Here is a 19,779-nt window from a genome sequence, read left to right as displayed (position 1 = left end):
ATGTCACATGCAAGAGAGAAGGACACAACTTCACTCCGCTTCAGCTCGCCCTCCCGGAACCATTCCCTGCGTTCCCCTCTCTTTTCGTTGAAAACCTCGCCTGGAGCTTCAGTCTTTGGAGAAATTGAGGCGCGCTTGCTCGGGTACGCATTTGAGGGAGGTCCGGAGATGATCTGTCCGGAACTGAGACAAGGGTTGCCAAGCCATACATCATGGCCGAGGGTCAAGCTGGACTGTAACAGGGGGTTGCTGGGTACGGGGGTTGCAAAACTCCGCCCAAAGGACAGGCAGTAGCGGACTGAGTCTTGACAGGGCAATCTACCAGCAAGGACTCACGCTTGTTGCTTGCCTTACGGGTGTGGTGTCTAGGCACGTGTGGGGTGCTTGTTTTAAAAGTGCCATCGAGTCACCATGAGGACTGTGCCACAGCCACCCTATCATCAAGAGCATAATCTCTCGCATATGATGCGTCTGGCATGCACTGGAAGGATCCAATGGCTGTACTGACATTGAAGCACCTCCCCTCCTCCCAGCCCCCTTCATGACCCTATGCTGAATGGCTCCACTCCAGACTCTTTTTCTGTGATGTTACAATTAGCAAGCTGCTGTATTGTGACAGACATGGTCTTGGTTCCCTCCCAGGTCAACCACGAGCTTGGTGGCCATGAAGGAATTTGGGGGAACACGAATTGTGGAGTGGCCGCCATCCAGCCTAAGAGGTGAATGGCTGTGCCAGCACCCAGGTTGTGGAGTCTAGTGCTTCTTGTCGCCAGTGGTGGAGATCACAAGAGGAGGGGTGGGCTTGGGGAAGGCTGCGCAATTTGGTGAGGGTTAGGGCGTGGGTGTGCTGCAGGGTGTTAGAGAGGCCAGCGCTCGCCGGCGCTATGGGCTACCCCTTAAGCCACCTTGCATCACCACCCCACCAGAAGGACATGAGCGTCACTCACTCTTGGCGGGGACCTTGATGGGAGGGATGGTCTTCTTGGCGAACGCAAAGGGGTCCTTGGCGGGTGGGGTGAGCACGATGATGGGGGTCTTCTTGGCGACAGTGGCCGGGGCGGTGCCCTCTGCGAGCAGAGGAAAGGGTCATGTGGCGTGCTGAGCCTTCTGATAGCAATATATTGGCGATAAATCAACACGTTCAGGTCATCGTGGCTGAGTTTGGACGAGAAACCCCGGTCTTCGCGCGGTTACGGCCAGTGAAAAGGTGGACATGTCAGCCGCAAGGCAGAATCAGGAGCCTGGCGGAGATACTCACCGGTCTTTGGGGGCGCGGCAGCGTTCACCATGTCTGTGAGCTCAGATGCGTGCGCTCCTGTGTAGGACAAGCTCAGGTTGGTGTCAGGGATGTGGAAGAGTTCGGGGCCTCTTCCCATGAACCCGTCGAGGGGATGCGGTCATCCTTGCGCACAAGCCTGCATGCGCTCACAGGCCCTCGTCCCCTGCAGCAAAAGGAACTACCGCGCAAGAATGAATGGTTAAGATGCCATCATCGGGGCTGAGGGGGTACCCGGACGCACCATGGAAACTGCTGAGGCAGAAGAGTGCAAGGATGGCCAGACCGGCTGCCGTCCTGAAGTTCGCCATGGCGTTTGCACTTGGGGATGTTTACACACGAAGCGGGTATTAGGCGGTATGGACGATGATGTTTACTGTATGAGAACAATGATTTCTTTTTGCACTTCTTGGCCTAATGACCCAAATTCCTATAGTCGCGTTTCTCGTGGCGACAGATTGGTTACGGGACCTTGGGTACCGGCAGACCGCTGGGACCATGCGAGGCACGTGAACACTCTCCGGAACGCCGGTGAATAACACCCTGCACCAAAACCATGTAATAGTATGCGGATTGTCATTACAAGGTGTTTCGCAGACGGTGGAGGCTGTACGAACCCCTAACCGGAGGCGGCAACCTTGCCCTGAGAAACGAGGATTGCGTCCGCAGCACTTGATATGAGCACAGAGTCCAGCACGTACGCCACGACGTCACAGAGGGTCAGGGTCTCTAATGTAGAGGCGATAGCATACCCTTGCGCACCCCCGAAGGCCACCGGGGAGCCCAGCGGGACGAATACCTGCGAGGATGTGGCTGGCGACACATCACATGGCTGGGCACCACCATTTCCTATCTCATGAGGTGCCCATGCGAGTCCACCGCACAAATGCAGGAGGGAAAAGCAGTCGAATCCCCTCATCGACTACACGAAGAGAATAGTAATCCCACAGCCCGGTCACCACATGTCCCAATTCCCCCTTGCACCGTGATGAGTTGGTCGGTGGCGAGGGTGGGGATCTGGAGGTTGTTGGTCAGCTGTGCGGGGCGTAGGGCATAGTTGGGGGCCACATGGAAGTCCACGATCGCGGACAGAAGTTCCTTGTCTTTGATGAGACTGGACACAGTCAGGTCGACGCCTGTTCGGTGGGAGGGAAGGGAAAAGGATATTGGGAGGGAGATCTGCATACCCCACGCACACAGGGTGTCGGCCCCTGGGTGTTCCTGCCAGGGGCATGCTTCGCCTGGAGGCAGCTCAGGACCAGCCTGGCTCGTGACGCTGTCACATCATGCCATGGGTACCCTTCGTACTTCTCCAAGCCCCCTGCGCACCTGTAAAAATGGATGCGAAGGCCGATGGTGTGGGCACGAAGAGCATGGCGACTTGGGACGGATCCTTGAGGAGGTCGGCAAGGCCCGCCGCCTGTGCTTGCAGAGGGAGAAGCGATGCTTGGTGGGCTGATTGCCGCAAGAGGGAGATCACGAATACCCTTTAGGAGACGCAGTGATGGCAAGGAAGAAGCAGCCCCACCTCCAGAGGATTTGTGCCCTTCTGTCAAACATTCGCCTGCAAGCTCCATACCTCAACGATCTGGAGAAACTCTGTAAAGGTACCGTTGGCAGAGAGGTAATCGTATGCCGTCACGCACTCAGTGCTGGGACCCAGTGCTACTGCTGGCGAGGCAGAGGGTGGGGAGCGGCTGGGCGGTGCGGGGCGGTCAGGCTCAGTCACGGGCGTGATAGGGCTGGGCCCAGGGGTAGGTCCTCGGGAGGAACTCGCCTGCTCCTTCTGCACCCCATTCCCCGCCGTATCAGAGCCGATGGGGTCGGATCCCACCGTGTCGGAGCCCACGGGATCAGAGCCAACGAAGTCTGGGCGTGCGAGGGAGGGGAGGATGAGTGTAGTAAAGACATTTCTCCCCGCCCCTACCCCACCGCCTCCGTGATTCGAGTCGGGGGGTAGAGACCCCAAGCTCATCCCATCGCAGTGCCCATCGCATGCATCAATAATGTTCTCAGAACATTACAGGACCAGGAACCCTCACTGCCTCGACCTGTTCTGGCCAGGGCACGTCCCCCGCCCGTACGAGCCCCGTGGGTGCCCCCGACGGCGCCCAGCAGCAAGACTGCGAGTGTGATGGCGGAGGGGTACATGAGACCTCCCTCCATCGATTGAAAAGACATTAAATTGACTGAGCGAGGACCCTATCGCGCCGCACAGGGTGCAGTGTAACATCCAAGCCCATATACACTCGCCTGCTGCGCAGAGCAGCTTGGCGAGCGAAGACTTCATGGTGTCGGGCCACGGGCTGGGGGCGCGAGACTCCTATGTCACCAGAAAGAGTCTGAGATTTCAAGATTCACAAGGGTTGGTTCTGGGAAAGTCAGCAAAGGAGGCCCCAGGGGCCGGGCTTGCAGGGGTACGTGCATGGTGCACAAGGGGCGCCGGGGGGGGAGCAACGCGCGACTACATTGGCCCCGCACCGCCTGCGGGCCTGCACCTCCCCGGCCTGAGGGGCCCTCTCTCATGCCTTCACTCCACTCAGTCTCTCCACGATCTGAGCACACTCCTGCTTGGACACCAAGACGTTGAGGGAGGCCCTCCCTCTCCAGCAGGACACGGCGATGGGGGCCGCCGCTGTGAGGGCACCTTCCGCACCGGCTCCTGAACTGAGTCCCAGGGCTGGCGGGGGGGGGAGCAGGAGGGGGGAAGGGGCGTGTTCCATGAGCAGAAACAGGGCGGGCTGAGGGCAACAAGGGCAGACGGAATCATGCAGACCAGCCATGTGTGCATGCAAGTGCAGGAGGCCTGTGCCCCTCAGTACCTTTGCACCCTGTTGTGGCGAGCACGGAGTGCCTCCCTCCCCCGACCCACCTTGGGCATCCTCGGCCTTGAGCGTGGCGATGCAGCACCCATACTTGATGTCGATCATTTGCTTCAGTGATTCGGGGCTCTCAAGGGTGGTGAGGCGTCGAGGATTGGGGTTGGGCTTCGGTGGGGAGTGCTGTGCTGCAGCGGGCTCGGCGGCGGCAGGGCTGGGGGCGGGAGCTGCCGCATCAGCGTCGGCAGCAGCGGCTCTGGCTGCAGCGTCGGCGCTGCCAGCGCCCTCGCCTGCTCCTTCCCCGCATGCGACGCCGTCAGACGCAGCATCACCAGGAATGTCGCCCGCTGTGCCCTCTGATGCCTCGACGCCATCGGCAGCGACATCCTCGTTGTCGACGGCGGCGCCCTCAGGAGCAGCCTCGGCCTCCACGGGCGCCGTCCCCGCATCACTGGGGCCTCCAGCCCCGCCCGCGCCATCTGTCGCCGGATCAGCCGCGACGCCAGCATGGCGGGTGATGTGCACCTTGGCGGCGTCCGGCAGCAGCATCTCCCTGTCCTTCAGCAGCGCCACCAGCTCATTCAGGGGCAGCGCGATGGTCTGCCGCGTCAGGTACGGCATCAGGCTGGGCAGGCCCTCCTGCGCCACGCGGTAGATGCAGCTCACCAGGCCGTCCTGCGACACGCACGAGGCACACGGGGTGGGGGGGTGGGCGTCGAGAGGGGGATCTGGCGGGCCACAGACATCGCGCCGGCGCAGTGTCGCAGGGTCCCGCTCCCGCGCGGCGCTTGCCACCGGAGCGATGAACGAGCGCCCTTGTGTGTGGTGGCCGCGGGGCAGGCTGCGTGGTACAGCACGCCCACCCCAGGGCCCCTCAGGGACTCGCACAGCCTGAGCATGGCGTGCGCCTGGTGCCGGCGCCCTGCACCCACCGCGAAGGGACGCAGGGCACGCACTCCGGCCCGCCGTCCCGACCCCACCCACAAGCCAAGCCTGGCACCCCCCCCTTCCTTCCTCCCCCCGCTCCACCCCCCTCCCCCTCACACACACACACCTTGCTGTCCTGGCGGTCAAAGACCTTGACCCCGGCGGCGGTGATCTTCATCGCCTCTTTCACGTCCATGAGCAGCAGCTCCTTGACCCCGGCCGACACGTAGCTCAGGCGCTTGGGTCGGGGGTCCTCCGAACGCGCCACCAGGGAGCAGGGCACGGGGCAGGCGGGGTGCATGCCATAGAAGTCGCGCATGAGCTCCAGCTGCGCCGGGTCGGTGAAGGGCACGATGGGGTCGATGCCGTGCCAGCGCCCGCCGGGGCGGTTGCGCCCGCCCCCGCCGCGCGGCGCACCCCAGACCAGCGAGGGCGCCGGGTCCACCTCGCCTGCGGCCGCCGCACCCGGCGCCGCCGCCGCCCCGCTCGGCGCTTCTTGGATGCCCTCCCGCTCCGGTGCTGGGGTGTCCTCGGTCGCCCCCGGCTCGCGGGTGGCGGATCCCCCCCCGGGCGTCCCGGCCGCTGCTGCAGCGCCGGCCTCCTCCCCAGCTCCGTCAGCCTCATGCAGCGCAGCGGGCGGGGCCGCGCCCTCGGCCTCGGCGGCCTTGACGCCGGCAGCAGGCTGCTCGCCCTGCTCGATCCCAGCTTCCTCGACGGCGTCAGCCACCACCGCCCCCCCGCCTCGCCCGCGCCGGCGCCCTCGCCCTTCCCGGCCTCCTGAGCCAGCGCCGCGCCCGCCCTGTCGCGCGGTGGCGCGCTGGGGTACTCCAGCCTGCCCTCCAGCGGCGCGACCTTCTCCAGCACCGCCACGAAGAAGCCGCCCGTGTCCTGGTGGTGAGGCAGGAAGCGCATGCAGCGCTCCAGGTGCAGGCCCCCCTCCCCCACGCCCGGGAACATGGAGGGCAGCAGCTTGCGCCCGCGCTCGCCATCCCCCGCCCAGGCATCGTGCCAGCGCTGGCCGTCGTGCACGCGCCAGGCGGCCAGCCCTGGGAGGCGCCGCAGCGCGGGCACCTCGCCGGAGACGTCCAGGAGGCGCAGCGCGCCGCGCGTGCGGCGCAGCAGCTCCGCCACCACCGCCTCGTCCTCCACCGGGTTGAAGGTGCAGGTGGAGTACACCAGGCGCCCGCCCACGGCCAGCAGCTCCGCGCCTCGCAGCGCGATGCGCAGCTGCAGCAGGTGCAGACCGTTGCCGTTGCCCGGGGTCCAGCGCTTCCAGATGTCGGGCGCCTTGCGGATGGTGCCGTCCCCGGAGCACGGCACGTCCGCCAGGATGCGGTCGAAGAGCACGCGCGGGGCCTGGGGTGGCGGGGGCAGGGGGTTCCGTGCATCCACCGCCTCCTCAGGAGCACCAGGCCCCTTGACGTCCCCAGCCGCCTCCCCGCCGGGGGCCCCCACCAGATCACGCGCCCATTGGACCGCGCGGTGGTCTGTCAGCGCGGGAAAGTGCTGCGCCTCGTGGTTGGTGACCAGCAGGGCCGGGGAGCACATGCGCTTGACCTGGTGGGTGAGCAGGTTGCAGCGCTTGGCGTCGGCGTCGTTGGCCACCACGACGCCCGCGGGCTCCTCCCCCGCGCCGCCGGAGTGCAGCGCCTCCAGCAGCTGGAAGGTCTTTGACCCCGGCGCCGCGCACATGTCCAGCACGCGGTGCCCCGGCGCCACGCCCAGGAAGAGGGGCGGGACCATGGACACCGCCTCCTGGCGCGAGATGGCGCCCACCGCCGTCTCGCGCTTCATGAACTCGTGCAGGGCCTCCAGGGCGGGCAGCTTGCGAAGCTCGCCGCGGGAGCAGGAGAAGCTCCAGGCCAGGCCGTCCGGGTACCAGGCCAGCGCCGCCGGCGGCTGCAGGCCCGCGCTCTCGGGGCCGGCAGCCGCCGCGCCGGAGAAGGGGGCCAGGAAGTCGGCCTGCAGCCGGTCGCGCAGGCTGTGCGCAAACTTGCCAGAGCCGTTGATGCGGAAGGTGATGGGCAGCGGGCGGCGCAGGGCGTCCAGGAACGCGTCCCACTCCTGCAAGTGGGGGATGGCACGAGAGTCGTGCGCAGGATGGGGCAGACGTGATCCCAGTGGGAAGCGTGGGCTGAGACAATGCCACAAAGTGAATGTGTGGCCGTGTGGTGACAGCGCCCCGTGCATTTGAAGGGGACCAGGTCGGGCAGGAGCTGTGCCCAGGCATGCAGGCCTGGTGGCCACGGGCAGCACGCAGGGTTCCCTTCCTTGCGAACAAGCCCGCCTGTGACAAGCCAGTTCCCTAACCCTGGAACCAAAGCTACCTCGGGCGGGCAGATGTTCTGGCCCTTGTAGTACTCGTTGAAGGCATCGTTGTGGGTGGGCTGCTCCTGCCACCCGTCGTCCCTCCGCTGGCGCTTCTCCTGCCACTCGTCGGTCTTCCCATCCTTGAAGTCGCGCCGCAGCACGCGCTTCTAAATGGAAAATAAGGCGGGTGGGCGTCAGTCGAGAGGTGTCGCACATCGGGGGCCTGAAATCAACGCACCCCGCCGGCGGAACAGCCTAGTCAGGGACACCCAACACCCAAGGCGCACCTTGCCGCGACCTCTTCCGTACCCCCGCCCCATGATGAAGGGATGGAGTATTGCTTTGAATACTTTCCAGCAGACCTGGGGCTGGCTGTGGTGTTCATGCGCCCTGCACCTGAGGAGAGTCATTGCGGGAGTCAGCAGGCACAGCAGGCGCCCCCGTTCCCCTCCCCCAAATCCACCTACTTATCCCGACGCGAGCAACCAGTCGAGCAGCACCGCAGCCCCTAAGGACACCGGCTAACGGTCATGATGCTCACGCTCCAGCATGTGCGGCCGTTCCAGGCGGTGGGAACGCCCAGGGCGGGCAGGACAGCGGGGCGAGTGGCCACCGTGGTGAGGGCTGCGAAGTCGGGCAACAGCAACCAGCAGAGGCCGGTTTCCAGGTATGTGACGGAGTCTGCTGGATGTATGAATCGTAATTTCACCTTTCAGTTTCGCCAAGTGCAGGGTCTGAGCAAAGCCAAGTTGTCGCTGAAGTGATCCCCCACTGACCTCGCTTAGTCTCGCCCCCACAGCGCCCCTCGATCACTGGGAAAGCTTGCGATCACCTTGCTACCGGCGCTGTCCCCCCTCCTCATCTCCCTGCCGGCTCACGCGGAGCCAGGGAAGATCTTCGACTTCAATGCCACCATGCCGGTCATGGCAGCCCAGTTCCTCCTCCTCATGGTGGCACTCGACAAGTTCTGGTTTGGGCCTGTGGGACGCCACCTGGATGCACGCGACAAGGAGCTCCGGGACAAGCTGGCCAGCGTCAAGGACAACAGTGCGGAGGTCTCAAAGCTCCAGGTGGGTGCATGGCTGACGCTGGGGAGGGGGGGGTGTGCCCACCCGCTTGCACTTCTGGCCAGGCATTAGTGAGTGACATGGCAGCGCTGGTTCACACCCGGGCAGCTAACATGAAAGGCTTGACTGTCGGGCTGTTTGATGTACCTTTTGAGGAACAGCACTGGCACCGAGCTGTGATTGGGCCTCGCAGGTGGCGTCTGTTGTGGTGTGATGGGGGAGGTGTTGAGGGTCCCCTGTCCCATTCTCCTGCCCCACAGGATGCCGCTGAGAAAGAGCTGGCAGCCGCCCGTGCGGCAGCACAAAAGGAGATCGCAGCGGCCAAGGCAGAGCTGAACAAGGAGCGTGATGCTCGCCTGGGAGCGGAGAAGAAGAAGATCGACGCCGCGCTGGAGAAGGATCTGGCTGCCCTGGCTGCCGAGAAGGAGAAGACCTTTAGCAACCTGGACTCCCAGGTGCGTTGGAGGGGTGCATTGCAGGAGGGGGAGGGGCATGCGTTGGAGGGTGGCCGGGGTCCTCCCAGGGCAAGGGCGTGGCAGCTGAGTCGGCCCTGACTGGTGGCTGAAACAAGAGTAAAAGACAAGGGTCCCCCTCATCCTGCTTTTTCCAGGTGGACAAGCTCGCTGAGGACATCATTGGCAGGCTGCTCCCCAAGGGCATCAAGGCCTGAATGTCGATTGCACACACTGCTCATGAGAAGATGTAATGGAGCTCAGTGCCACATGTAATCCAGAGTATAAAAGCTCCTGGGGGTTGTGTCCCGATCCCACAATCACGTCGCAAGCGGCCCGGATCTCGACGGGAGAAAGTCAAGGAGCTATGATTCGTGATCGACCTGTCACAGGTCCCAAAGCACCATACCTCTCCTCCTGGCATAAAAGTACAGTGACATTGTTTGTTAGCGGTGCTCCACCGAGTGTCCCCGCAGGATTGACACATCGATCAAGGGTGCCAACCTCGTACGTCTCGCAATGAGAAAATAGGGTCTTCACGGAAACGACCTCGGCCGAGGGCAGGTGATCCGGCTCGCCGGTCATCCGCGCCCACCTTGCCAAATGACGTGCTCCAGAAGGTTATGTCCCATTTGGATCACCAGGGTCTAGCCACCGTCTCGAGGGTGTGCAAGTCCTGGCATGAGGCTGCCACGGCCGATGCACTGTGGCAGGCCCTCTGCGACCGCCAAAGCTGGGCGGTGGACGCCTCCCATGGGGAAGCTGAGGCTGGGGCCTCCCCAGCGCGACACACGTTTCGTTCCAAGTACTCTTCCAGCTGCTATGACTGCTTGCAACCATGTGATCACTGTACCCTGGGATTTGCAACATTAGTGCTCAGGTGAGGCTCCAGGCATTGGGCTTGATTTTACAGCCCACCATTGGCTTTGGAAGGGGCACGTGAAGCTCAGCCCTGCACCACCATCCATTACCCCTCCTGCACAGACTGTGCTCGGCCTGTGCCGGAGCCTACGCGGACCCCAACCCCTCCCAGCGCCTCGTCACCAAGACACATGCGCAGTACCTGTACCGCATGAGGCCAGCGGACCTGGCAGCGCTGCCACACGCCGTGGCCTCCAATCCCATCAACCCAGCCTTCCTGCCCATGCACCTCTTCCGAAAGGCAGATGTCGAGGAGGCTGCATGGGAGAAGAAGAGGACGAGCACAAAATCAGTGCGGAGGTGTGGCTGAGCGTGCCGGCGTGGACAGCCCCTTCATGCTGTGTAGCTGGGACCGGCGATGATAATCTGGAGGAGACAACCACGACGCCTCCTCCTGAAACCCACCAACCATAACCATCCAGCATCACGTTGTTATTAACAAAACTGGGTGTCATCCACAAGTGCAATTTGCAAGGCGATCGTCATCTTCTCAATCATGGGAGGAGCAGGGTTCAGATCTGTGCACCGACGTGGGAGCACCTGCAGGAAGCGCATCGCCATGAGCTCCCCAGGCAGGTGCTCGAGAAGGGATTCCAAAGATGGAGGCGCACAGGATGTTGCACACAGGGTCGAGGGCATGAAATGTGATGGCACATGGCTTTGTGGACTCCAGGCTTGGCCAGGCAAATCAGCCCCTCAGAAAAGGCGCTGCAGCACGTACTCCACCAGCCCCTCCAGGGACCGCTTGGAGGCCGAGGGCGGCAAGCAGCTCAGGGCTGCGAGCGCGGCTTGACCCTGTTCCCTTGCCGGGGGGCAGGCGCCCAGGGTCAGCCTCGTGACATTGCAGCGTGCCCAGGAAGATCCAAGAGGGTGTGTCCCCCTACACCCCCACTTGTCATTCATCGTGTCAACCCAGTCACCGGGACAAACACAATAGAATCGGCAGCAAGAGTGAGCCCTAGGAACAGTCAGCCTGGTTACACCATGTCATCCACCCTGCAGACACAAGGAGCCGCTGCCACACGCCGTGGCCTCCAATCCCATCAACCCAGCCTTCCTGCCCATGCACCTCTTCCGAAAGGCAGATGTCGAGGAGGCTGCATGGGAGAAGAAGAGGACGAGCACAAAATCAGTGCGGAGGTGTGGCTGAGCGTGCCGGCGTGGACAGCCCCTTCATGCTGTGTAGCTGGGACCGGCGATGATAATCTGGAGGAGACAACCACGACGCCTCCTCCTGAAACCCACCAACCATAACCATCCAGCATCACGTTGTTATTAACAAAACTGGGTGTCATCCACAAGTGCAATTTGCAAGGCGATCGTCATCTTCTCAATCATGGGAGGAGCAGGGTTCAGATCTGTGCACCGACGTGGGAGCACCTGCAGGAAGCGCATCGCCATGAGCTCCCCAGGCAGGTGCTCGAGAAGGGATTCCAAAGATGGAGGCGCACAGGATGTTGCACACAGGGTCGAGGGCATGAAATGTGATGGCACATGGCTTTGTGGACTCCAGGCTTGGCCAGGCAAATCAGCCCCTCAGAAAAGGCGCTGCAGCACGTACTCCACCAGCCCCTCCAGGGACCGCTTGGAGGCCGAGGGCGGCAAGCAGCTCAGGGCTGCGAGCGCGGCTTGACCCTGTTCCCTTGCCAGCTCCAGCGATCTGCAGGGGGGGGGGCAGGCGCCCAGGGTCAGCCTCGTGACATTGCAGCGTGCCCAGGAAGATCCAAGAGGGTGTGTCCCCCTACACCCCCACTTGTCATTCATCGTGTCAACCCAGTCACCGGGACAAACACAATAGAATCGGCAGCAAGAGTGAGCCCTAGGAACAGTCAGCCTGGTTACACCATGTCATCCACCCTGCAGACACAAGGAGCTCACCGGAGCCTTGCCGCACCCTCCCACCTTGCAATGCCGCCCCCTGCGGTGACCAGCGCCAGCGCTCGCGCTGTGGACCCCTCCTCCACGAATCGTGAGGTGATGAGGCGGCTCAGCTCCTTGCTGGTGCTCGGATCCTGGCAGGGTGGCACCAGGAGCAAGGTCAGCAGCGGCCTGCATGACGAAGCGCCACACCATCACGCTTGGCATGCACCGAGCACGTCCCCTGACGGGGCAGACATGCGCCCAACTCATCACCAACCAATCAGAATGGCCACCCACCTGCAAGGCGTAGTAGGCTGGGGCCGTGAGGTTCCCAGAGGCCAGGTCCTGCCCCTGCGGCTTGCCCAGGGTCTCGGCGTTCTGCGTGTAGTCCAGGATGTCGTCGACGATCTGGAAAGCAAGGCCCAGGTGCTTGCCGTAGGCATACATCGCGTCCTTGACTGCAGGCAGGGATGGGAGCGGCAGGGACTGGGTGGCCATGCCCAGCGCGAGGGAGATGTCATTGAGTTGGAGGTGTCTCTTGAGCATGCCATGGAGGGCGCAGCACCCTGGACGGCAATGCTTCCAAGCACCCTGCTCAGCCAGCCGCGAAAACACCCACCGGGTTCGCTGCAGTCTGAGAAGACGGCCGCGCATCGGCAGCTGGCAGCAATGAGGCTGGCAGTCTTGTAGAACGACTTGTCCAGGTACCGATCCAGGGTGATGTCTGTCTGGAAGAGGAGGCTGGCCTGGCTGATCTCTCCGTCGGCAAAGTCGGCGATGACCTGGCTGATCAGCTTGATCACCTACGCAGTGGGGTTGTCGAGGCAGGTTATGGATGAAGTTGCGGCACGAGTCCAGCTTCTCTGGGGTCCCTGACCACTCTGCAGAGGAGCCTCACACCATTGAGGTCCACGACGCAGCGCACCTCCAGGTTCTCCAGCTGGGCGAGGAACCAGGACGACTGGGCAAATAGGAAGTCGCCAGCCAGCACTGCGACCCGGGACCCGAACAGGCTGTTCACAGTAGCTTTACCTGGTATGAGGGAGGGGGACAGGAGATGCCGTGGGCTTGCTGCATGGACCAGCACTGCAACCGCACGCCCTGCACAAATCCTTCACTGGCATGGACAGAGGCAGCGCGGCAACGACACATGAACAGCAGTTCGAGGCGGCCCCAATGCCACCCTCTCCAAACACCTCCCGCACCTCTGCGCAAGCTGGACTCGTCCAGCACGTCGTCGTGGACCAGGCTGGCCGTGTGGATCATCTCCGTGATCTCCGCCAGCCTCCTGTGCTTCTCGTCAAGGTCACTGCAGGTGTTGCGAGGGGGTGCGGGAGGCTGGAGCAGTGTGCCAAGGGGAGGCACCTCCACACTGCACGACTCCCGCCCAGCTGCTCCTGAGCTCCTCATGCCCAGTCGGAACCGCCGCTGCACCCTGCCAGGCACAAGGGGCAAGCCTCTCCCCTCCCCTCCACCAAACTCCCGCACACTCACGGCATGCCGGTGATAGGAAGCGTGGCCCTGGCGACCAGCAGCACGATGAGAGGCCTCAGTCGCTTTCCCCCCGCAGAAAAGATTTGGTTGGCGGCAGCCAGGAGCATGGGGTGCCGCTGGCCGACGACATCCAGCAGGTTCTGGCGGCAGGTCTCCATGTCTGAGGCCACAGGGGCCCGCAGCACCTCGTGACTCACGGTCGCTGGCATGGGGGCCATGGCGGGGAAGGACGAGGCTGCGGTGGAGCTGGTGTGAGTGGCATGGCCCGGGGCGGCCTGGGCAGCCGCGTCGACGCAGGCCGAGCGGGGGCGGGGCTGGGTCCCGGCCTGGGGTGGCAGGGTCCGGCGGGCCGGCCGCAGGCCGTGGCATGCTCCTCGCGCGCTCACGAATGGGACGAATACCGCATGTGCCTGGGGTTGGAGGAGATTAGAGGCCATGCGCTGGCTAGTTGTGGGCCTCTGGGACCTGAGGCTGGCAGAGCCAGTGGCACGCCCTGGCGGGGCTGGAGAGCTTGCTGGGCTTCAAGCTCGGGTTTTCGATGCCTGATCGAGACCTCAGTTGTTCATTCTGTGATGCCAGTGCCTGCGACGTACACCGTCATGTCTGTACCTGGCTTCCCTTGGTCGACGATCATCCACCACCAATTGAAAGCCTAATAAATCCTCGGCGCGCTAACGCTACCGCGTGCGACATATCTGCCGGGAAACGGATATCGTGCGATCCATACACACACATCCCAGCACTCTAATTACAGGACTGTACTGCCGTTATTCAATCGGATATCGTCCCCTTCAACATCCGCACAGCCAGTCCTTCCCTTCCTGCGGCATGGCAGCCCTGTCCCTTGCCACCGCGCGGGTGCCTGCATATGGCCGGCATGGCTCGCTCGCCCAAGGCTCTCAGAAGTGTGCACGTACCATCCCCAGCGTATTCCAAGCGGGCCGCCGCGCGCACCGTGCGGGAGGGGACAGGCGCTCCTCCCAGAGGATATCTGCCCAGGGTGAGCTCGTGCATGGGCATGCATCCCCGCCCAAGGCTAAGCTGTCACCGGAGAGCCAGCATTTACTCTGACCCCTCCCACCCGCCGCCCTGCAGCTCCGACGGATGTAGGCCTCCCGCCCGAGTTCAAGACCGCCATCGACGCCTTTGTCACGGAGAACCCGGTGGTGGCCTTCATCAAGGGCACCAAGGAGATGCCGCAGTGCGGCTTCTCCAACACCGTTGTGCAGATCCTCAACACGACGGGGGTTCCCTACACCACAGTCAACATCCTGGAGAATGACATGCTGAGATCCGGTAGGGGATGAGGGTGGTGCATGGAAAGAGCGCCTTCATGGCAACTGGTTGCATACCCAGCGGCCTGCAGCTGCCCTGTGCCCACAGCCACATCGCATCACCCATGAGCTCTCACACCGCCGATAGGTATGAAGGCCTACTCCTCCTGGCCCACCTTTCCGCAAATCTACATCGGCGGGGAGTTTTTTGGCGGCTGCGACATCATGATCGAGGCGTACACCAAGGGGGAGTTGAACGAGGCACTGGAGGCAGCCCTGAACGCATGAGAGGCCAGAGTGCCTGGCACACATCATGCATGAGCGCCTGACTGGAGGCTCTCATCCTGTGCCTTTTTCAGCTGCTCTCGCTGCAGGTTTTGTTGATCCCACTGCACTCACTTGCAGCCATGCTTTCCCCTGCACATGCAGTGACCAGATCAGCATGCAGCACCTCTCTCCTTCTCCATCCCCACCTCTGCCCACCCTCTCCCCTCCAATTCCCCCCTTGGGCTCGCGTCTGTGCAATCTGCTATACAAGGCAGTGTAGATGGGGTGCCTTGCAGGTGCTGCCTTGACACTCCTCCGCTGAATGCTAGTAATCCCTGAACAATAATCAAGACAGGCTACCCTTCTGGAAGTTTGGACAGGGTGGCCACTCGGTTGAGGTCAATGGGGGGTACACAGACTGGTCGGGAGAGGGGCTGCCTCTCTATCAGCCGGTTGCTGGACCACGCCGGCAAGCTGGCTGGGGTCCCTTGCCGCTCATGGCTCCCGGGTGCCGCAGCTGCACGCTCCGCAGCTCCCTCCGTAATGTGGAGGTGTGACCACAGGGCCGGCTCGCTCCTCACGACACCCAGCACCCAGGCCAGCTTCCCGGCGAGCCCCGGGGGCAGGGCGCGCATGACCCCTGCCAGCACAGCGTTGCAGGTCTGGGCCCTCTCCATCTGCTGGCAGGTGCGCTGGATCTGGGCTGGCAGGGCGTGCCGGGGCTGACCGCTCATGATCCTGGGATGAGGTGAGGTAAGATTGAGGGGGGGGACTGGGATGGAGCGCAGCATTCAGCGCCGGAGACATGGCTGGGAAAGTCGTCGCCAAAGACCATTCCTCATTATTATGCTGGCGTGCCGGCTGGTGCATCTCAAGAGTTCAACTACCACAAGAGAAGAAGAGCCTGCAACTCACTTCTGGGATGGCACGGGTTTGGAAGAGTGACTCCCTCCCTGCAGTTTGGCTTGCAGGTGGGTGGCGTCCACGTGCAGGACCACCGAGACCGGGTGCACCGCCAGGGCGCCAGCCTTCTGACAGGCCGAAAGCCCCAAGGAGGATGGATGGGTTGGGTAAAGCTGTACCCAGGATCCACTCTCCGATACGAGCATTATATGTATCCTAATCACCATCCAAACACCCCCCGAATCCCCTACTTTGGTGCGCTGTCCTGCCATCGGCTCGGGCCCATTCACTCAGCTCCATGACGAGCTCGCAACATATTCTGGCCGCTCCACAGTCGCATTGGAGCAGCTAGTTCGTTCCCAAGCCACAATCCTATCTAGATGCTAATTAAAGTCCAATATTAGCCTTCAAAGGCTGTTTGACGACGACTTCACACCAGCCCGTCTTCGAGTCTCGACCGGCACATGGGTCACGTGGACTGTCTTCGGGTATCTGGCCGCATGGCCATACATAAACGACAGGCATGCAGTTGAATGTGGAATGTTAATTCGTCAAACAATATCTGTAATGCTGCGGCATGCGGTCCTTGGGTGGACGAGGCACCAGCAGACCAGACAGTTCACGTCTGGGGTTGCAAAGGCACTGGCTGGCACCTCGGCCCGGCGCCTCCTCCTTGCAGTTCCGGCCGGTGTGGGACTAGGAGGCCTTGCTCTATCTGAAGATCCTGGCTACTTGCTGTACAATGCCTCAGCGATACCCCTCAGGCTGGGCAGGGACGTTGTGGCAGCAGGCCTGACCTATGCAGGTGCGAAAGACAAACATGCAGTTCTGCACTGAACGCTGTCTGGGGTGACGGCCGAGTCTCTTTGCCGAGGGAGTGCCTTCGTGTCATGCAGTCTATCCTTGACTGTGCATGCATCTGAAGGGCATAGTTGGTTCCGGGTTTCCCCCTTGTAAACAGCATGCTGCGCACTCTGGCACTGCCAAGCATCTCAATTGCCTCGCTGTACTCTTATTGTGCCTTGACGCCATGCACAGACTATGCCTGGTCGTTATATGGCATGGAGGGGAGCCAGCGTGAAGCCGTGCTCCACAGCTGTCATCAGCGAGGCGCCAACAGGCTCTTGGATCTGTGCTTCAGCAATGGCGGCATCTACAGTGAGTGCCGGTGTGTGTGTGTGTTGGGGGGGAGGGTACAAGATGCACAGGAGGCATTGTAGGCATGCAACGTTGAGGCAGGCCTGCTCAAACTTGTGAAAAACATGGCTTGTGTATTTGCGCCGAGCCTGGACCAGGGATCTCACAAAACATGCACATATGCAAGCTGGTGCTCATCCTGCATCAAGCTGCTGCGCCTCAGTCTCCCGATTCCCTCCTTTACACAACCCGCAGTCAAGCTTGGCCAGCATGTGGCGATGCTGGACCACCTGGTCCCAGCAGAGTACGTGCAGACCATGCGCAAGCACATGCTCAACCGCTGCCCCATCAGCTCCTGGGAGGAGGTGGCCGGCATTGTGCGCGAGGACTTGGGCGCGCCGCCCGAGAAGCTGTTTGCCAGCTTCTCGCCGGCTCCCCTGGCGTCCGCCAGCCTGGCACAGGTCCACGAAGCCACCGGCTTTGACGGCCGCCGGCTCGCAGTGAAGGTAGGGTGGTGTAGCAGTGACCGAGTTTGGTCCGCGCGGACACCAGGGGTCGGAGGAATACGCCGGCATGCTCGGTAGCAATGCTTTGCGTGAGGCAGGATTGAAGGCTACCGGGGCTCTCCCAAAGACGCAGGTCCTTGAGGTTCAGCATCAGGTATACTGACGGCCATCATATCCATACAAACCAGACATACTCAGGATCCACCTCCTTGACTGTCCCTGCCTCAACAGGTGCAGCACCGGGGCTTGAGAGAGTCCAGCTCTGCAGACCTCGCCACGCTGGCAGGTCTCATTACCATCGTCAAGTGGCTCGCCCCGGAATTTGACTACGGCTGGCTGATTGAGGAGGCGCGCAAGAACGTCCCCAAGGGTGCGTGCGGGTGGCAGGCGAGTGTGCACGGCGCCTGCGCCCTGGCAGAGAGCGGGGCACAGCGCATGGGGGAAGGAATCTTCAACAGAGCCTTTAATGGCTGTTGGCCTCACTCCCCACCCCACCCCACCCATCCCCACCCCCCACCCTCCAACGCCTCACACCACCCACTCATCTTTCCATCCCCTCCCAAACCCCTCAGAGCTGGACTTCCAGCAGGAGGCACGCAACGCGGAGCGCTGCCGCTCCAACTTGGCGGCAGGCACCAGCTCTGTACGGGAACAGGTGGTCGTCCCCGCGATTGTGCACCCCCTCTCCTCCGCCAGGGTCCTCACCATGGAGTTCATGGACGGTGCGCCTCCAAGGGGTGGTGTCTTGTACTGTGCATGGCAGGGCTGTCAAGGTTTCGGCCCTGTGCGGCGAGACAAGGTTCCTATTCCTCCTTTCTGATCACTCATGCAGGCGTCATGGTGACCGACCTGGAGGGCCTGGCCCGGCTCCGGGTGCCCCCCGCCGCCGTGGCGGAGCGGGTGTCTCGCACCTTCAACGAGATGATCTTCCGACACGGCGATGTGCACTGCGACCCCCACGCCGCCAACATGCTAGTCCGCGCCGCCCCTGGGGCGCCTGGTGGCTGGCAGCTCGTGCTGCTGGACCACGGCCTGTACCGCCAGCTGGACGACGCACTGCGCCTGGAGTACGCGGGCCTCTGGCAGGCCCTCATCTTTGCCGGTGGGGAGTCTTGAAGAGAGTGGGGGGTTTGACGGGGGAATGGTATGGGGCCGAGGGATTCTCCAGGTTGCTCTTGAGAAGAGAGGGTCGGAACGCTGTGCCGGGAGCGTGGTCCACTACGAATTCTTATCACAGAGTCAGACCCATTCACAACCCGCCACCTGCATCGACACTTCACCACCAACACAGCAGAGTGCATGCTGCCAGCCTCCCGCCTGCAAACCGTGCCCTCCCTCCCATGCACCACGACTGCGCAGACGAGGCGGCCATAAGAAGGCACGCCAGCGCGATGGGCGCGGGCGCCAGTGTGCCGCTGTTCGCAGGCATGCTGACTCAGCGCCCCTGGGACCAGGTGCGCCGCGCTCACGGCGCCCCGGAGCGGCTGCGGGTGGAGGGCAGCGAGGCGGAGCGGGAGCTCATCCGGGGCTTTGCGGTGCAGTACGCGTCGGAGATCGCGCACCTGCTGCGTTGCATGCCGCGGCCCCTGCTCCTCCTGCTGAAGACTAACGACTGCCTAAGGTGCGTGCAGAGGGTTGGATGGTGTTCCTGGAAGGGAGTGAGGGTCAGGGGCCCATCTGATGGCTGCCTGGGTGGACGATGCGACTGGGAAACCTTGTGCGGATCGAGTCCTTTGCCCAAGTCGTGCCTAAGTTAGGGCTGCTCCCCGTGAAGGTGCCCCTGCGCCCGAACGCTGCTTGCACAGTCTGCCGGCGTCCACCTCCCCCAAGACCCAGCCCCATCCTTCTTCCTCCCTTCTACAAGTACACGTCTGTCATCCATCCAACCCTTCTTACCCCTCACTGCTCCCACCTACAGGGCCGTGGACCGCGCGCTGGGCACCCCGGTCAACACCTTTGTGAGCACGGCGCGGGAGTGCAGCGCCGCGCTCTCCCAGGAGCGCCTCAGGCGGCGCCCGGGCCTCGCCTCCCGCCTGCTGGGGCTGAGGGACCGGGCCATGGTCGAGTCACGCCTGGCCCTGGTCAGGGTCATCGTCTGGGTCAAGGGCCTGCGTGGCATGTCCGAGGGCTCGGCGGCTGGGGACCAGCCAGCGGTGGAGCTGCCCGCGCTGACGTGAGGGACGGCCTTGGTGCAGACCAGCGGTCGTTCAGATGGGGGACCTGCGCCTGCGCTCGAGGGCGAAGGATGAGCCCACGAGCCCGACGCCATCCCCACCTCTTCATGAACGCTTGGAATGACCCCCCCCCACCCCCCACTGTCCCTGCCCAAAAGCGTTGTAAAATTGCAGGGCGAGCTCATGCCGGCACACATGGTGCAGTCAGGGTCATGCAGGGCGTGCCAGTAGGCGCTCAGGCGGCGGGTTCCGCGGCGAGGCAGTACGGCGACACCCTGCAGAGCAGGCCCTCCAGGGCCGTCAGCCCTGCGACGGCCAGCAGGCCCAGCACGGCGCCCCCCCGCGCCCTCCCGCGGTGACTCAGCATGCCCGTGCCCAGCAGGCCCAGCGCG

General features: G+C 63.0%; 7 protein-coding genes across 7 annotated transcripts; 4 read left to right on the top strand and 3 right to left on the bottom strand.

Moving 5' to 3' along the window:
- Nucleotides 1-753: 753 nt before the first annotated feature.
- F751_0193 (hypothetical protein) lies at nucleotides 754-3,427 on the bottom strand (the record flags this gene model as incomplete). The annotated part of the gene is made up of 9 exons (XM_011397108.1): nucleotides 754-812; nucleotides 948-1,067; nucleotides 1,259-1,315; nucleotides 1,901-2,075; nucleotides 2,261-2,412; nucleotides 2,606-2,696; nucleotides 2,856-2,944; nucleotides 3,050-3,145; nucleotides 3,361-3,427. 9 exons carry the CDS (start codon nucleotides 3,425-3,427, stop codon nucleotides 754-756), a joined length of 906 nt encoding a protein of 301 aa, XP_011395410.1.
- Nucleotides 3,428-3,798: 371 nt separating this feature from the next.
- F751_0192 (tRNA (cytosine(34)-C(5))-methyltransferase) lies at nucleotides 3,799-7,652 on the bottom strand (the record flags this gene model as incomplete). Its single annotated transcript, XM_011397107.1, has 7 exons — nucleotides 3,799-3,956; nucleotides 4,149-4,770; nucleotides 5,150-5,350; nucleotides 5,875-6,378; nucleotides 6,478-7,086; nucleotides 7,350-7,496; nucleotides 7,620-7,652. The coding sequence occupies 7 exons, from the start codon at nucleotides 7,650-7,652 to the stop codon at nucleotides 3,799-3,801; spliced, it is 2,274 nt and encodes a 757-aa protein (XP_011395409.1).
- A 594-nt stretch (nucleotides 7,653-8,246) lies between these two features.
- Nucleotides 8,247-9,069, top strand: F751_0191 (ATP synthase subunit b', chloroplastic; the record flags this gene model as incomplete). The annotated part of the gene is made up of 3 exons (XM_011397106.1): nucleotides 8,247-8,402; nucleotides 8,660-8,854; nucleotides 9,010-9,069. The coding sequence occupies 3 exons, from the start codon at nucleotides 8,247-8,249 to the stop codon at nucleotides 9,067-9,069; spliced, it is 411 nt and encodes a 136-aa protein (XP_011395408.1).
- A 405-nt stretch (nucleotides 9,070-9,474) lies between these two features.
- F751_0190 (hypothetical protein) lies at nucleotides 9,475-10,922 on the top strand (the record flags this gene model as incomplete). Its single annotated transcript, XM_011397105.1, has 3 exons — nucleotides 9,475-9,557; nucleotides 9,836-10,072; nucleotides 10,775-10,922. The coding sequence occupies 3 exons, from the start codon at nucleotides 9,475-9,477 to the stop codon at nucleotides 10,920-10,922; spliced, it is 468 nt and encodes a 155-aa protein (XP_011395407.1).
- Nucleotides 10,923-11,308: 386 nt separating this feature from the next.
- F751_0189 (Prenyl transferase) lies at nucleotides 11,309-13,335 on the bottom strand (the record flags this gene model as incomplete). Its single annotated transcript, XM_011397104.1, has 7 exons — nucleotides 11,309-11,432; nucleotides 11,675-11,784; nucleotides 11,930-12,090; nucleotides 12,252-12,435; nucleotides 12,558-12,664; nucleotides 12,838-12,941; nucleotides 13,127-13,335. 7 exons carry the CDS (start codon nucleotides 13,333-13,335, stop codon nucleotides 11,309-11,311), a joined length of 999 nt encoding a protein of 332 aa, XP_011395406.1.
- A 619-nt stretch (nucleotides 13,336-13,954) lies between these two features.
- Nucleotides 13,955-14,688, top strand: F751_0188 (Monothiol glutaredoxin-S14, chloroplastic; the record flags this gene model as incomplete). Its single annotated transcript, XM_011397103.1, has 3 exons — nucleotides 13,955-14,126; nucleotides 14,222-14,422; nucleotides 14,549-14,688. 3 exons carry the CDS (start codon nucleotides 13,955-13,957, stop codon nucleotides 14,686-14,688), a joined length of 513 nt encoding a protein of 170 aa, XP_011395405.1.
- Nucleotides 14,689-16,631: 1,943 nt separating this feature from the next.
- On the top strand, nucleotides 16,632-19,390 carry F751_0187 (Putative ABC1 protein; the record flags this gene model as incomplete). The annotated part of the gene is made up of 7 exons (XM_011397102.1): nucleotides 16,632-16,728; nucleotides 16,963-17,213; nucleotides 17,445-17,583; nucleotides 17,786-17,935; nucleotides 18,046-18,315; nucleotides 18,573-18,834; nucleotides 19,132-19,390. The coding sequence occupies 7 exons, from the start codon at nucleotides 16,632-16,634 to the stop codon at nucleotides 19,388-19,390; spliced, it is 1,428 nt and encodes a 475-aa protein (XP_011395404.1).
- Between the last annotated feature and the right edge of the window lie 389 nt (nucleotides 19,391-19,779).

The sequence above is a fragment of the Auxenochlorella protothecoides genome (assembly GCF_000733215.1).
Source record: "Auxenochlorella protothecoides strain 0710 contig1, whole genome shotgun sequence".
Taxonomy (NCBI): Eukaryota; Viridiplantae; Chlorophyta; class Trebouxiophyceae; order Chlorellales; family Chlorellaceae; genus Auxenochlorella; species Auxenochlorella protothecoides.
Note: the sequence above shows the minus strand (reverse complement) of the source record. Positions and strands in the feature narration are given on the sequence as shown.